The sequence below is a fragment of the Postia placenta genome, assembly GCF_002117355.1.
Source record: "Postia placenta MAD-698-R-SB12 unplaced genomic scaffold POSPLAscaffold_14, whole genome shotgun sequence".
In the NCBI taxonomy this organism is placed as follows: Eukaryota; Fungi; Basidiomycota; class Agaricomycetes; order Polyporales; family Adustoporiaceae; genus Rhodonia; species Rhodonia placenta.
The window spans coordinates 88,821-104,584 of record NW_020169845.1 but is presented as its reverse complement, the minus strand read 5'-3'; the positions used below and the strand labels follow the sequence as shown (position 1 = coordinate 104,584).

Here is a 15,764-nt window from a genome sequence, read left to right as displayed (position 1 = left end):
ACCGTTATCTTTTTGGAACTGCAACATTGCTTATACAGGTTCGCCGCGCGCGAACCTACCGCTATGAGCTGCTGTCTTCCCTTTTCACCGCGCCATCTTCTGTCTTAATCTTCTTCACACTCTGGATTACAGGCACTGCTTGCCCGCGCACGCCGACGTCCGGCCCACCGTCAGGCTCCACGGCCCGTTTTCGCTTTTCGCCAGTCTGCTCCCCGTCGGCCGCAGGTGTTGCTGAGGAGTCCGCAGCGCCGCCGTTGTTGTTGCCACCGTCTCGCGGGCCGCGTCCGCCGCCACCCCGACCACCGCGGCCACCACGTCCGCCTCGCCCACCACGTCCACGGCCTCCACGTCCGCCGCCCCGGCCTCCGCGTCCCCGATTTGAGAACTGGACAGCACGCCGAGCAGCAGACTGCGCACGCTCGAGCTGGAATGCCTTCTCGGTCTCCTCTGCAGCGGGAATCAGCGTGACGAAACCCAGCACAGCAACGGAGGGACTGACCGTCCGGGACACTCCATGTCACCTCCTTGCCGCTCAGCGTCTTGAGGTGCTCCTTGACGTAGCTGATCTCGTCCTCGGTGAGCGCCTTGTCGAAGCCCACGAGACCTGAGCTCTCGCCCCGCGTGTTCTTCACGAACGGCACGCGTGCGAAGCGCTCCTTCAACGTGCCCTGCTCTGCGCATTCAGATCGCCACGCGGAAGCAGGGTGCATGTCGCACACACCTTGATCTCGTCAAAGCTGACGCTCTCCCCGCTGCCTTCGAACTTGAGCGAGGCGCCCCGCACGAACGGCACGTCCTCCTCATTTACGCTGCCGTCTTCGCCGCCGTTCTCCTGCACGCGGATCTTGCTCCCCATGAATTCGAGGAAGATCTCGGGCTTGCCCTTCTCCTTGCCCTTTCCGCCCTTGCCCTTGTTCTGTGCCTCCCTTTCCATCTCCTTGAAGGCGTTGAAGCCCCTGCGCCCGTTGCCTGCGATGCTCTGCTTCCGCAGGCTCGCCGCCTTGCCGGTGAGACCCTTCTCCTTGATCTTCATCTCGCAATAAGCTTCCCTGTGGTGGACGATGAGTATGTGTCTAGGCAAAGCAAGCGCGGAACAGCCGTACTTAGTCATAACGAGCAGCTCCTCTCCGTTCCAACTCGGCTTTGGGTCGGCGTTTAAGAACTTCTCAACCGCCTTGAAGTCAGCGAACTCTGCAAACACAGAGCCCTGTGGGACAGTAAGCGACCACAACTACGACATCACACAGGCGCACGCACCTTGAATTCCTTCGTCGTGTCTATCCGCCGCATGCGCACCGCATTGGTCTTTCCATACTGGTTGAAGAAAGCCTCCAGCCGTTTTTGGATTCCCTCCGTCTCCGCCCCGAAGCCTTTCTGGCGCTGAGTTCAGCACACAGACTGCATCGCATGAGGGGAGACGTACTGCGTACACGCTACGCTCGAACTGGCCCTTTGGCTCCTGCACCTCTGTCCGTCTGCGCACCTGCGTGCCGTCCTCGCTGACCTCGAGCTCCTCGCTAAGGCGGAGCGCATTTGTGATCCACTCGAGGCCGAGGGGTTGGTACTCGCGCATCCGCTTGAACGACGACACCTGCTTGATAGGCACCCAGTGTTCTGCATTCGCGGTGTGTAGCGTCCACATGAACCTATACGATAATGTATTACTTCCTCGTCAGAAATTGTGATCAGAGCTCACGCACTTGTCAAAGGGTAAGTTGGAGTCGGCAAAGTAGAATTCGACTGTCAATGGTGGTCAGCGAGAATGCCTTGTGAGCCGTGCGCGACGTACTCTGTCTCATCGCGTCGAGCATCTTCTCCTTGTTGTCTCCACCTTCCACGACCGCCTTTGCGTCCTCCTCCCCTTTGGGAGCTGATTGTGCCTCTGTCTCGGAGTTGCTGGCTGCAGGTTGTTCCACCTTGACAGTCGCATCCTTGACTTCCTCTGGATGTGGTGGGTCGGCTTTGAGAGTCGCCTTGTCTGAAACGGCGGGGGTGGCGATGGTGACTTCAGCCATTGTAGAAAGCAAAAGAGGGGAACGGAGACCAGACTGAAAATCCCGAGTAAAAGGACGATCGACTCCAGATCTGGTCGTCGGTGAATGCCGTGCCCGATTTGGCCTGGTGGCTGAAGGCCTCAGCGTTGGGCAACAGTCACACAGTGCTGCAATTCACGTTTGCGCTCATAGAAAACAAGCTAGCAAGTGTCCATTACTCACTGAACAACACTCCTGGATGTCTAAATCTAGAAGCTTGTGCGTGTTTTTCTTGCGCACCGCGGACGATCATACGAGGAGACCCAGGCTTGGCTCGAGTGCGGCGCTGTGAGTTTCAATGAAGTCCGGCGATGTGAGAAAGAGGACTTTTTGCCCCTGGTCATCAGCAATTCAGTCGCTTCACGATAATGACGGATGACTTGGAGGTAGGAGGCAAAGGACACACCATGAATTTTATAGGACCGGGACCTAGCGATTGAGAGGCGTGAGTTCCATCCCACAAGTTACACTTGCTGATTTACGAGGGATACAAAGACTTGCTTGTTGTGATGCCGCTCGCCATTCCTCTCGTGCTGTCAATACTTGTTGAAATACTCTTCAGGCTGAGCAACCGCGCAGTGTCCAGAGTGTGGAGAAAAATCAAACCTGCACATCGCTCTTACTTCATGAGCAAGAGTGACATGAACTCGGACGATGACACAACCGAACATGAACGACATAGAAACAGAAGTGTCAATCCGATCATCATGTCTTCTTCCAAATAGGCACTGCGCCTTCCATAAGCAGAGAATGCACTGTGCGCTTCTTGAAGATGCTGAATTAAACATAATCCTCATGTGGACGTGCTAAGACTAGGACTAGAACTGCAGTCGGGCCATGGTGTGCGGCAGACGACTGAGGTCCACGTAGGTATACCGGTGTATGCGATCAGCAGAACGTCGTGTCCACAGGGACCGTGGGGCCAGGACTCGGACTGTCACAGTGGTGGCTGAGACCCGCACATGGGGACCGTCTGCCGCTACTCGTCTGCGCCCTAGGTTCCCCACATCGCACCGGGGAAGTGGGCAGTTATCGTGAGGACTGAAGCACATATATCTGTGCACTGCATCGTCCCTGGCGCGTGCCTCTCCCATAATCCTGCGCCGCCAGTTGCAGGTAATGGGGCGACTTTGAGGGCGCACGACGCATGTTCCTTGTCTCGTACCCAGTCGGTTTTATCCCGCACCCCACCACCGCGGATTAAACGAGACAACATGTTCCCTATGATCGCCGATCAGGCACAGGAACTTGTGTTTTGATGCCAGACAGATAGAAATGATACATTCTGATGCCACCGCTTTGTCAAGAAACAACCGACATTCATCTCGTGCCGCCTTGAAGGGGGTTTTCTCGGACAACGTTTCCGAGGGAGGCATACTGGCGATTGACCATGCAGTGGACAGTATCTCCCACCATAATGAGTACACGCTGGACTCTATCATTCTGCTTATGCACTGGGAGCAGCTGAGCCAAAACAGGTAGGCAATGATTCGACACTCCCTATGCCCCTCATCAAATAACGCAGAGCTTAAGAGTGCCGAAGGCGAAGCAGTCAAGGGCAAATTCACCGTGACGATCGACTCGGGCATCCGCACGAGCACTGATGTCCTCAAAGACATTACGTTCGGGGCGTAGACCGTTGTTCTCTGTACGTGAAACTCACGAACTCGATGCTGATGTGATAGATTCACCTTTCGTCTGATACTTGCCATTTTTGTATACCCTCGCACTTGGAGGCGCGGCAGACGTTGAGAGTCCGATGCGGGCCACACTTGCAGTTGAACGAGCTACTCAGGAACGGTGATAAGATCCTTACAAGAAGATACCAATACGTAAACAAAAGGGCTTATCTGTATAGTTTGTGACGTAAAACGCCCCCTATAGACTCGCTTGACTTCCACCGATTGCTTGCATGCGAACTCAACGAGAGCGTATGATGGTGATTCGGCAGGGCGAGCTGCTATGGCTCGAAAAAATATCGTCGATTAACTCTTCGCGTGAGATCCAAGACATGCGCGCTCTTATCGAAGTATTCCCACTAGACTGCGAGCCTATCAGCACAACCAAAATTACGTCCCGGGTGGCCCGGAATGTGCTCTGAGGATTATCCGTGAAGCCGAGGCTAATCAGGGCGGGAACGTCCCTGGTCGCAGCCAGGAACCTGCCATATAGACCCCGCATTGGGAGAAGGATTTCTTATATGCAGTAGAAGACTGGCTAGCTATCCACGACTGCTCTTGCACCATACTACAGGTATGGAGCCCCCCGCTAGCACGCTGGACATTCCTCCAGGCTGGGCAGGCTTCGCAAAAACGCTGTATAGAACTCGCCGTCCACCTGTTGTTCCTGTCAGCGCTGAGAGGCTTGAGGCGGCAGCCCGGGAGAAACTGCGGGAATGGCCAGGTCAGTACGATAGCGCTTAGTTTGATTCACAGAGTAGTACATCTTCATTGGCGTAGACGCCTTTCTGTTCGTCTTCGATAGCGCCGGTACAGGGTCGACCAAGGAGGCGAACTACGCGGAATTCAAGAAGTGGAGGATTATTCCGCGTGTGCTCCGAAATGTGACTACTCGCACGCTTGATGTACGTCTTGCCTTTGTCATTGTCTAGCGGAGATCTCAATGGTTGGTCGATATTTGGAACAATCATCTAGACAACCCTTTTTGGCGTGAAGTATTCATCTCCTTTGCTTTTGTCGCCTGTGGGCGCACAGACTGCTATTCATCCCGATGGCGAGTGTGCAAGTGCAAAAGCTGCAGGAAACCTGGGAGTGGGGTTTGTGATGAGCACAGCCTCAAGTCGTTCAATCGAAGCTATCGCTAGAGCTAACGGGAACGGACCTCGGTGGTTCATGCTGTACTGGTAAGTAGCAGGATACGTCACCATTTCGTGAGTTGATCGCCATAACAGGGGAAAAGAAAGAGACGTTACAATTTCTTTATTGTCACGCATCAAGCGCACTGGGTTTTCCGTCGTGGTCGTCACGGTTGATGCCATGCTGCATGGCTGGAGGCCTACAGACCTAGACACGGCATATTGGCCCCTTAATCACGGTCTCGGTACAGAAGTAGGGCTCACTGATCCAGTCTTCATGGCCAAATTCGGCTTGGAGCCCCACTCTGAGGATACAAAGGGCGAATTCCCCTACAATGCAGCCCATATCGACGAACTGATCGCGTCCGGAGACAAGATTGCGACGGAGCGCGCGCAGCTCGGGCAAGAGTTCTTCACGCAAGTCACTGACACAGGCAAAACGTGGGAGAACCTGAAAGACCTGCGAAAATACTGGGATGGGCCTATCGTTCTGAAAGGCATCCTATCCCTTGAGGTACGCACCTGGGACCTGCCATTCAGCTGGTCTTATGTTGTACTTTGCGCTGCAGGATGCCGAACTAGCGATCGAGTATGGCGTGAATGGGATCATCGTCTCCAACCACGGTTAGTCGTAGCCTGTAGCAAAATAAACCGTAGTTGACGGAATCATGCCAGGCGGTCGCCAGCTTGATGGTGCAGTGCCATCTCTGTATGCTTTGCACCAGATCATGCAGAGCCCCAGAGTGCGGGCGGCCCAAGCAAGCGGCAATTTCTCCGTCATGCTCGATTCCGGCGTGCGCACGGGTGCCGACGTGATGAAGGCAATAGCGCTCGGCGCACAGGCAGTCCTCTGTAAGCACATTATACTCTCTCTGTATTCATTCGTGCTGATGCTTGGCTTCTTTAAAGACGGCCGGGCATTTATGTATGCACTGGCAGTTGGGGGTACGGAGGGCGTTGAAACCCAGATCAAGGCCACACTTGCAGAGCTTGACACGTCGCTCGCACTGTCTGGTTTTACGAACCTGGACGACCTGCGCGCCAATGGAGACAAAGTCTTAGTGAAGTTTAAAGAGTAGATGAAGGATAACGCACAGGCTACCCGAGAGCGGACATCTGGGGTATTGAAGGACCCGTTTGGGGGTGAAGAAAACCAGCGGAATGAGCGTTGATGCAAGGCGAGAGATGTATTTCGCCACTTACATTACCATGAGTAGGCCACCCTGGTGGATTTCTTGTTAGCGAGCAACGAATGTAGGCATATAGTAATGATCCCAGTGATGCCTGTCTTCAGCTCCAGACCGGTCACACTGCAATCCGGTAGGTCTGATAATGATTGCCACACCAAATTGTACGACAACGCACGGCACTGATGATAAGATCCAATACAACAAGCAATAACAGAACATGGCGGGTGCGTACGGATACCTTGCACAACACGGAGATATGAGATATTTTGAACAATTACCTTGCAGTTCTAGAGCACAAGCTCTACAAGCCAAAGTATTGGCCACAGCGTCTGAACCCACCTTGGGGGGCATTCAGTCCATCAACTTCGGCACTACGTTGATCAATTGGTCCAGGTTGATGAACTGCACCCAAGACTCCAGCTTCTCGCGCTCTTTGTGCCAGATAAAATGGCTCTCCCGTGTGCCACGGAAGAACGCCAGGGCGCACTGATACGATTCCTCGACGACCTCGCCGTTGCGCTCGATGCCAATCTGTGCCTGCCACACCCTGAACTCCCATCCCTGCAAGGGTATGCCGTCCCCAGTCACCTTCTCCTTTGGAATATCAAACTCAAGTCGTGCCCAGTCAAAACCGAGCGGCTGCCCAATTGCCTTTATATATGCCTGCTTGAGCGCAAGTAGCAGACATAGTCGCCGCAGAACGACCTCGTCACCCAAAGATGGCGCAACGAACGTCAGTTCAAGTGGGGTGAGCTATGGAAGGTATAATCAATGATTAAGCGTCGTATCTCACAAGCGTACATTGAGGCATACGCACTCTGTGGTGAAGAGACTCCGCGTACGTACTGGCTGACACGTCTGAGGGGGTTACTGAAAGCTGCTTAACCCCAAGCCCGATGTTGATCACATCCTTCATTTGCCCCTGCGTCATGACCATGCCCACGAGGTTGTTGTCGTAGGCTAGGTGATATCCGATCATCGCACGCAGCCGTTGCGTGGGGTTTGCCGTTGTATCGACGTCCTACAAATGATGAGCCGGATATGTGAGGAGCCGACCGCGGAACGCACCTGCTCGATATAACGCTTTCCCGATGGGCTGACCCGATCTCTCCAGCGGGCTCGTGGTATTCGTCGATGCCTCATCATCAAGCACGGCAACAGGTGAGCGATGACTTGTCCTAAAAGGAAACAATTCTCGTTGCATGTAGCATGCAGGGGGGGACAAAGAACTTACGAATCGATTCATGCCATGTTGATGGCACTGCGGGTGCATACGGTACTTGTGCGTGGCTGGCGCATTGGCGCATTGTTTGATAACATCTCTCATACTCCTGAGTCTCTCATGAGTAGCCATGGCGCAGTAGAGATGGACCACATACCTCTGGCGTCATTTCTCTGTTAAGAAAGAGCATCCAAACAAGTATTGGACAGTCCATGGGTGTCATCTTTGTTCGTACACGAGTTGGAAGAAGCTTTGGAGTAGCCCGTCAGCATCTATATGTATCCAGTCAGCAGTGTAGAGCGCTTCACCTATGTGGCGGAAAAGTTTACAGACGGTCGTCGAGGCAGAAAAGCAGTTCTGTAGCGAGCATGAGAGTTGAAAGACAACATGTTGCTTTGAAGAACCGGTCCGATTATGGTGGCGTAAGATGAAATCGGTTATCTCGATACAATCGGGTAACAAGCGCATCAATGACTTATTGTTGAGCCGATAAGTCCTATTGTAGAAAACAGTTACCAAACAGCTAGACAACTCCACGTTTATTCTTCACATGTCGCCACCTCGCTACGCCTCTCCTGCCATGCTTTGCAACACGTTTCTTCATCCCACATCTCTTCCAGCGTGCGATTTGCCGTCTCTGGGTAGAAAGCCCACACGAGAGAGAAAAGCGCTGCGGCGCCACCGTACTGCTGCGCTTATCTAGGTGGTCCTTGCTACTCAAAGCGCCTGCGAGGATAAGAGAGATGCCGTGCCCGACAGCGCCCCACCACAGACCGATGCGCCTGCCGACACGGTCGATACAAAAAATGCCGAACAGCGTGCACAGCGTATATGTAATCTATGTGGCGTGACCCTTTAATATATTGGTTCAATAAGAGGTATGTCCAACAAACGTAGTTGAGTCCAGACATCCACTGTGATTTTCGTGGCCCATAACCAACATTAGAAAAAATGGTAGGAGCGTAAAATATATTGCAGCTATCCCCGACCACCTGACTGATAGCTAGCATCTCGTGCTGATGTAGTCGGTAGTCAGCGTAGAGCATTTGATCACATACTCCTGTAGTATTTGCAGCCACATAGACAATGTCCTCGCCACGACGTGTGCGTCCTCCGGGGCCGCATTCTCAGTGCGAAACCGGGCTAGAATGTGACGAGCCTCGGCAGTGCGGCCCATCTTCAGGAGCCAGCGAGGACTCTCTACGGAATATTATTGGCAGAGTCTAAGGCGCGTTCTATTGTCGTCGTTCACAGGGAGACATACCTAGTCCTGATGTTCTGTTTATTACATCCACGTTTCACCATTTTTGCCACTTACCATCAGCATCAAGACAGGTATGACCTCGATTGCAGTGGATAACTATTGCATGTCGGTCTGGTCTGATAGACAAAGCCTCCATACAATGCTTGTGAATCACTCACTCTCCATCGCAATTGCCCCTTTCCTTCGTCAATGAAACCGAGGCTAAATTCAATCCAGTATGCCACAACGACTCCGAAGATATTGAGGGTTAATCCGCTCGCTATAAAGGTTCCTCTCGAGGTGTGTGATGCTACCTCGGCACTCCAGACGGGCACAATTGCGTTGAGGTATTCTGTCCCGATGCCGTACCATGCTATGCGTTTACCATGCTATGTTCTGTGTTGAACATTACAGGGTGGCGTCCACAAGCACCCACAAGCTACCCTAATTTAGACACTGATTCAGCCGATAATAGCTAGGTACCAAACGCTCGCACTCACTAGCATCATTGTTTTCACACGGCCAATTGGTGGTTTCTCGGGTCAAATTCTATCAAGAGATAGGGGATATGTTCTCCCTACTGGTCTTCCAAAGCGCCTCAGGCTCCCATAAAGCATCCCAGCACCGTGCCAAAATGGTCTATGCTTACAATGCCGCCTTGCCTTGTTGGTCCCGTTATGGTGACGACATGACCCTCGGACGGACCTTGGTAACTGCCATGACAAAGGAACGTGTCTGTTGCTTCTCGCACGCCTTCATTTATGTTACGTACCTCGAGTACCCCAATTTCATGGTTTGAACGTAGCTTGGTGAGGTGTTGACGCCTGTATGAAGCGTCAGCATGATTCGTGTGAGTGCGAGAAGTTGATTGATGTACCTCCCATGATTCCCTGGTCGTACCCGAAGCTGGAAATTCAAGGAACGAATGATAACCAAGACCGGTCTGCAGACACCCACAAGAATATGGCAAGACCCGCGAATAAATTGATCGTGTAACAAAGACGTCTGCCTGATGCTGTCGCTATTGATTGGAACATGTTTGCTTGAGGCGCAAGAAATCCGCGCAGTGGGGCACGGCGCCGCCTGACAAAGATGGCGGACTATGAGCGAGCGCAGAGCCTTTGAGTGCAATCTCCATTCAAGGACTTATCATAGGTCAGTACCATAGTCCACGAGGAAATGGGTCCGCTCGAAAGATCAGTTCGGAAGACCGACTACGAACCTTCTGACCGAGAAGCAATATGTCGCGTGACGCAGAGCAGTCTAACCGTCACGCTCATTCACCCGTACACTTCTACTAGAAGAAAAACGAAGTCTGGGGCTCCATGCGACAGGCCATGGATTCGAGCCACACGGGATAGTGCAGGCTCTTCCGTGTTCAATCTGGCATCTCCGTTAGCTTGCCGAATCACAAGTTGCGATCAATGTCAATAGTGTTCCTCTTCTGCTAGTAAGCGTTAGAGAGTCACAACCTCTGATTACGCATGCATAGCGTTGGTGCCAAGATGTGCCTTGAGCTGGTCGCACGCCAACGCCAGTGTTTCCGAGTAGAAACTAAGGAGGCTCCGCGTTTGCCACAAATTGGTGCACTTGGGGACGAACGCAGGGAAATGTTTCCGAGGATCTGTGGATCGTTAGTAGAGGATGTCTTGAAGGAGAGCGAATCATGCCTGGATCATAGAGACCAACTGCATGAGCAGTCTAGCAGATCGTACCTGAGGCAGCGTGACAGACGCGTTGCGGCCGAAGACTGCGTCACTTATCACAACTCAATTGGTGTATGACGCCTCACATCTCACAAATGCAGTCAGAGCTACAACAAATCATTAATGAAGTGGAAGTATACACTGTATGTCAACAATCGGAGCTAAGGCGTGCAATCATTATGACGTGAATCGTGGTCTCGCCGGATGAGCGTGATGAGCAGAGCAGAGCCCAGCTATTCACACTCGGCGAGCACCTGTATGCATGTCAGAGTAAGAGGAAAAGGGCACCCGGAAACGCGTTTCGATCATGAAGCTTCCTTCTCCTTCCGCGACTCATCGACCTTGATGTCGATCTCCTCCGGCTGTTGCTTGATTGCGCCCTTATTTGCGACAGAGGGCTCCCCTTCTTCCTTCCACTTCCTGAAGTACGCCTCCTCTTCCCAGACGAAGGGGCTTTCGCTCATGAAGAGATGATCCATCTCTTCCAATGTGCGATTCGCCGTCTCGGGATAGAAGGCCCAAATCATAGGAATCGTGAGGAAGTTGATGGCGCCGAAGACGTGCAGCGTGTTCTCAGAAATGCTGGAGAACATCACAGGGTTGAGCAAGGTAAGCCAGCCGTTGCCTGGAGGAAAACGCTCGGTCAGCTATGTCCAACTACGGCGATTGGCGACTCACCAATCGACCAGCCTACGACACCCCATGCGTTTCCCTTTGCGCGCACGTACAGTGGGAAAGTTTCGGTGGGGTACACCCATGGAATGGTCAGCCAAGTGGCACCGAAGATTGCAGTGTAGGTGAAGACGAATAAAGCGGCGGCGCCACCGTACTCCGTGGCTTTCTCCGGGTGGTCCTTGAGAAGTCTGCTGAAGGCACCTGCGAGGATGAGGGAAGTCCCTTGACCGACGGCACCCCACCACAAGCCAATGCGTCTACCAAGCCGATCAATGGTGACAACAGCGAGGAGGGTGCTCAAACAGTATGTGATCTAGACAATAACTCAGTATGTGCGGTAACAGTCATATAACCTGCTTACGTCGTTCAATCCCGAAAGCCATTGAGATTTCCGCGCACCGTAACCAGCCTCGGCGAAAATGGTGGGTGCATAGACTGTGATCGCCGCAATGCCGCACCACTCCTGAACGATCTGCAGCCAAATAGAAAGCTGCACGCGACGCGCGACGTGGAGATCGCTGTCGTGCCACCCGAGGAACATCGCAAGGTACGAGTTTCCTGCCGCGTGTTCCTTCTCCAACTCGACTGCAACGACGATCTCTTCGTATTCCGCAATGACGCCCGCATCTTCCACATTGCCGGTCTCTGAGCGCAGGCGGCCAAGAATTGTCCGCGCTTCTTCCACACGGCCCATTTTCATGAGCCATCGCGGAGACTCTGTTTAGGGCACAGTTTAGCTCGAGATACCGACTCTGCAGCCGCACACAGCCATACCTGGCATGTAAGGAACGCAGAGCTACGAACGATTCTGATTAGAATGGGCTAGACAAGATTATGGATTTGCGCCTACCATGAAAGCCAGCACCGGAACAATCTGGAACGCTATCGGGAACTATGTCGATGTCAGTAGCGCATCGATAACAACGCAGGAGCGAACCCACCCGCCATCGGACTTGAGTTGTGCCGTCGCCAACATACCCTAGAGCGAACTCGAGCCAGTATGCCACAACGACACCGAAGATATTAAGCGTGAATTCGCTGGCAATAAAGGCACCGCGGGAAGTATGTGACGCGACTTCGGCGCTCCAGACGGGTACAATGGCATTGAGATAACCCGTGCCAATACCATTGACTACGCGGGCACACAGCATCCTGTCGTGAATTTGACATTCAGAGTTGCAAATGCATTAATTGTGGCAGAGACGAACCATGCGATGTTCTGTGCCGAACATTGCAGAGTTGCGCCGATGAGAACCCATATGCTCCCCTGCGGCATCAAGTTAGCTAAGAAATCAAAGGGAATAGTATAAAGTCTACCGACCACTAGCATCGTCTTGATACGGCCAATCCTTATGTAGGGCGTTAATTGACAAGTCGAGCGACAGTCAACAGAACATACCTGTCGCCCAGCACGCCGCCCATGAGGCAACCGAGCAATGTTCCGAAATAGTATATGCTGACAATGCCGCCCTGTCTCGTGGGCTCCGTAATGGTTACAACATACCCCTCAGAGGGGCCCTCGTAGCTATACCGAGTAAAGCGTTACTTGAGACAGCCGTGCGATGCCGAATGACCATGGTACGTACGTGGAATAGCCGAGTTTCATGACGCGAACGTAATCGGGAGAGGTGTTAACACCTGAACAATCGATCAGACATTGAATGTTGGAGTACACGAAAGCAGACTAGCCTCCCATCATGCCTTGGTCATATCCAAAGCTGTAGGCGATAGGTCATATGAGCACGTCTAATGGGGAGAGGAGACGGCTTACAAGAATATGGCAAGGCCTGCCACCAAGTTGATCGTGTAGTACAGTCGTCTGCCCGAGGCTTCGCTCAGGAACTTCATCGTGGTTTCGTCTCTGTGAGTGCGGTCGTGGGTTGGATCGCGAGAGGACGACGAGGGTTTCGTAACTGACCGGAAGCCATCTTATACCCTAGCGTCCAGCGGGTAGTACTTTCGGAAGGCGAGTGTCTGCCGACAACTTTCCTTGTGATCAGAAGGTCGCCTGGGTTGGAGCCCCTCCACACTCCGGCTCCGACGGACCGTATCTATCGGCGCTCACAATTGTGGGGACGGAGCCGAGGAAGTCGTCGCCATACGTAATGCGGGGTGAAGGACGAGTGCGGGGTACTTGATAGATGAAAGCTTGACTAACCTACACGTCCGCAAGACACAATCACCAATGAGCCGATTGCTGCAACGGAGGGCGCACAATAGTAGCTACTCACCGCAAACCCCAAGACGCCGACAAGCGCCCTGATCGGGTGTCACGTTGGATCTGAGAGATCAGGCAAGCGGCAACTGGGGTAACGGCCGCATGTCTTTCCCGGAGCTAGCTACCTCATTTTCAAGACCCGCGACCACCCCTTCCCCACTGGCAAGAGATCTTGGATCGCGGTGATAAGCGGCAGTCACGCAAATGAGTACCAATCCGTCGAACACAGCGAATTTCTCAGCCCCTGCGTCAGTATAAGTCAAGGAAAAATTGCGGCTTGCATGGTCGCATGACAACGCACAACTTCGCCTTGAGGTTGTGGATTGGAGAAATGCGGATCGCTACGAACTTCAGAATACGCGGAGCTCACGAATGAATGGCGCGCAGATCAATTTAGGCCAGCTAGGTGACTCATAAGACCGTCCGTGATGACACTGCTATGAGGAGCTAAACCTTCGTGGAACGGACCTTCGCCGCAAGGCCGCGACCAATTCATTCCATAAGTGCGCTATGTCATGCCATATATGGCCGAGCTGCACTGCGCTGGAAATGATGTAGGACGACATGGCTAAACGACATGGCTAAACGACAAGCATTTGCAAACCATAAGAGTCTTACAAACAACTCGCCTGTGCGCTCCGGTGGATACACGGAGCGGCGCGGAATCGCTGGGAGTGGTGCCATAAGCGACGGAGGCTTGCTCACAGTCACAGCACCACTGGAGGAACCGAGTGGACTGCATCGAGCAAAGTCTATCTCATCATAGATTGTCAGTATTGGCAGCACAGCATTGGCACAACGACGTTAGGATCGATGGTACCCATCGTCATATGACTGGCGATCGTTTGATACACTTGACCACTTGACCCTTAAGATCGACAGGCATGGCTGTTTTGGGAGCGTCAATAAGCGAACATAAACACAATTGACAGGGGGCGGTGCTGTCGACATGTTGAGGTATTGAATTGGCGGTGTGCCCGGATGTGCGATCCAGATATATAAGAATTTGGTCGAAACTCATTGAAGATGGCATAGGGCATCCCACTCACGAACGTATTAACATGCCTGGGTCATCCGGCGTACGACGCTGCCGTGCAGTAGTACAGAAACGGACAAAAGAGAAGCCCGTGAAGACGGGTCGGCATGCAAAGCACATTGAGTACAGCATACCTCTGGCAAAGGGAAACAGAACGGGCGCACCGCGCAGGGTGCAATCGTTTATCACCCGGTTACCACTCATGTTCGTACGTGAGACCGACGCGGGAGATGTAGTACAGACATTGAGGAACTCAGCATAGTGTTGGTCGTCGAGTACTCAGGGAAAAGAAAATGTGTAACGGCCGACAAGCCATACACCAAAGTCTAGCATTAAATGAGGTAATGAGACATCTCCAGCAAATAAATTCATAGTCCAAAGCAGGAGACGTTGGAATGGATGACTGACAACTTCTCTTGTATAATTTGTAATCAGAACATGGGTCTTCAAGAAAGAACGACGAGGGACCGTGATGGAGGAGAGGTCGTAGAAGAGACAAGCCTCGACGTCGGACTTTCCCGGCGCACGACGCGATCACATGACTCACTCATATAAGCGCCAGTACGTGGCGCGTTCAAACTTCGGCGTGCCACAGCTTGTTCACAACAAGCCTCCTTCACGTTCGGCTCTGGCACTGTCGACTCATACTTGTGGCACTCTAAAAACTTCCAGATACTCCATAGCATTTCAAAGAAACACCTACCTGGCAAATACTTGCGCATTTTTGCTTTCTTCGATGTCTGATGGAGCCCTTGTGCGATGGAGCAAGGATGCTGCACCCCAAGCAATAGAAAGGTAAAGCAGTAACGACTGTACTGAGCAGGTAGCTAGAGTCAACCAGCTCGCTTCCGGTGCCACACATTGCAATTGCGCTGCCATTTATGCTATGCCTCTCGGTCTTCCTTGCTAATTGGACCGCTCGACATGGGAACGCAAGGCCTCGAGGGTACCGGAAATAGGTGCTTCACCATGCTGACGCTTATTCTGGAAAGTGTACCTGGGACGATCAAGACCTCGGACTACCTGTAGAGACAAGGTCATATTCGGTCATATTCCAGAGCGCGCCGTATTTCGGCCCGTCGTTCATTCCCTTACCTGGCGCCTGTATCATGTTACCTAAGGTTTCTGGTTAGTCCCACCTGCTGCTTCAACTAGCCTTTCATTTCGCGTCTTGTTCAAGTGCCTTCCCCGCTTCTGACCCCATGACGGATTGCTCCCTCCCATACACGTCGCAACACACAGCGCGCGGCTGCTGAGACGCCTCAAAATCCCCATCGCGACTGCGGCTTTTGACAATTGCCAACTATCATGGGCGCAATGGCAGGGCCGATGACCCCGGCATTGCTAAAAGCGCTCCCGCCTGCGGACCATCCGTCTTCGGCTTCGAAATGCCACCTTTGCAATAGGATGGTCTAGGTTCGATCCCCCGTTTCATCGACGCGAAGCGCGGTACGAGTGGCGGGATGCTGATCGTTCGGACCCGTGACTGTCCATTGATGCTCTCTCCGCCTCGGGCGCCTTGCTTTCTGGGAAACTCTGCGGGCATAGCTCTTCTTCGAGGGTTCTTCAGCACCACCGGCGGCTTCTCTTGTACCTCGCTCATGGACGTCGTGCGAAGCCTGCGAC

The 15,764-nt window shown here is 53.0% G+C and overlaps 5 protein-coding genes across 5 annotated transcripts; 1 reads left to right on the top strand and 4 right to left on the bottom strand.

Moving 5' to 3' along the window:
* Positions 1 to 126: 126 nt before the first annotated feature.
* POSPLADRAFT_1049289 (hypothetical protein) lies at positions 127 to 2,015 on the bottom strand (the record flags this gene model as incomplete). The annotated part of the gene is made up of 8 exons (XM_024479706.1): positions 127 to 385; positions 411 to 447; positions 500 to 668; positions 722 to 1,207; positions 1,258 to 1,374; positions 1,424 to 1,646; positions 1,701 to 1,740; positions 1,790 to 2,015. The coding sequence occupies 8 exons, from the start codon at positions 2,013 to 2,015 to the stop codon at positions 127 to 129; spliced, it is 1,557 nt and encodes a 518-aa protein (XP_024335249.1).
* Positions 2,016 to 4,288: 2,273 nt separating this feature from the next.
* On the top strand, positions 4,289 to 5,927 carry POSPLADRAFT_1049288 (hypothetical protein; the record flags this gene model as incomplete). The annotated part of the gene is made up of 7 exons (XM_024479705.1): positions 4,289 to 4,436; positions 4,493 to 4,617; positions 4,688 to 4,896; positions 4,945 to 5,362; positions 5,418 to 5,472; positions 5,524 to 5,700; positions 5,758 to 5,927. The coding sequence occupies 7 exons, from the start codon at positions 4,289 to 4,291 to the stop codon at positions 5,925 to 5,927; spliced, it is 1,302 nt and encodes a 433-aa protein (XP_024335248.1).
* A 462-nt stretch (positions 5,928 to 6,389) lies between these two features.
* POSPLADRAFT_1152671 (hypothetical protein) lies at positions 6,390 to 7,474 on the bottom strand (the record flags this gene model as incomplete). The annotated part of the gene is made up of 5 exons (XM_024486678.1): positions 6,390 to 6,791; positions 6,856 to 7,059; positions 7,107 to 7,232; positions 7,301 to 7,369; positions 7,418 to 7,474. 5 exons carry the CDS (start codon positions 7,472 to 7,474, stop codon positions 6,390 to 6,392), a joined length of 858 nt encoding a protein of 285 aa, XP_024335247.1.
* A 325-nt stretch (positions 7,475 to 7,799) lies between these two features.
* POSPLADRAFT_1049286 (hypothetical protein) lies at positions 7,800 to 9,012 on the bottom strand (the record flags this gene model as incomplete). Its single annotated transcript, XM_024479704.1, has 5 exons — positions 7,800 to 7,895; positions 7,943 to 8,098; positions 8,579 to 8,620; positions 8,683 to 8,892; positions 9,004 to 9,012. 5 exons carry the CDS (start codon positions 9,010 to 9,012, stop codon positions 7,800 to 7,802), a joined length of 513 nt encoding a protein of 170 aa, XP_024335246.1.
* A 1,294-nt stretch (positions 9,013 to 10,306) lies between these two features.
* POSPLADRAFT_1067481 (hypothetical protein) lies at positions 10,307 to 12,732 on the bottom strand (the record flags this gene model as incomplete). The annotated part of the gene is made up of 11 exons (XM_024482189.1): positions 10,307 to 10,834; positions 10,888 to 11,197; positions 11,246 to 11,601; positions 11,689 to 11,692; positions 11,735 to 11,776; positions 11,826 to 12,036; positions 12,093 to 12,151; positions 12,280 to 12,409; positions 12,471 to 12,522; positions 12,574 to 12,602; positions 12,656 to 12,732. The coding sequence occupies 11 exons, from the start codon at positions 12,730 to 12,732 to the stop codon at positions 10,515 to 10,517; spliced, it is 1,590 nt and encodes a 529-aa protein (XP_024335245.1). The 3' UTR covers positions 10,307 to 10,514.
* Positions 12,733 to 15,764: the final 3,032 nt, after the last annotated feature.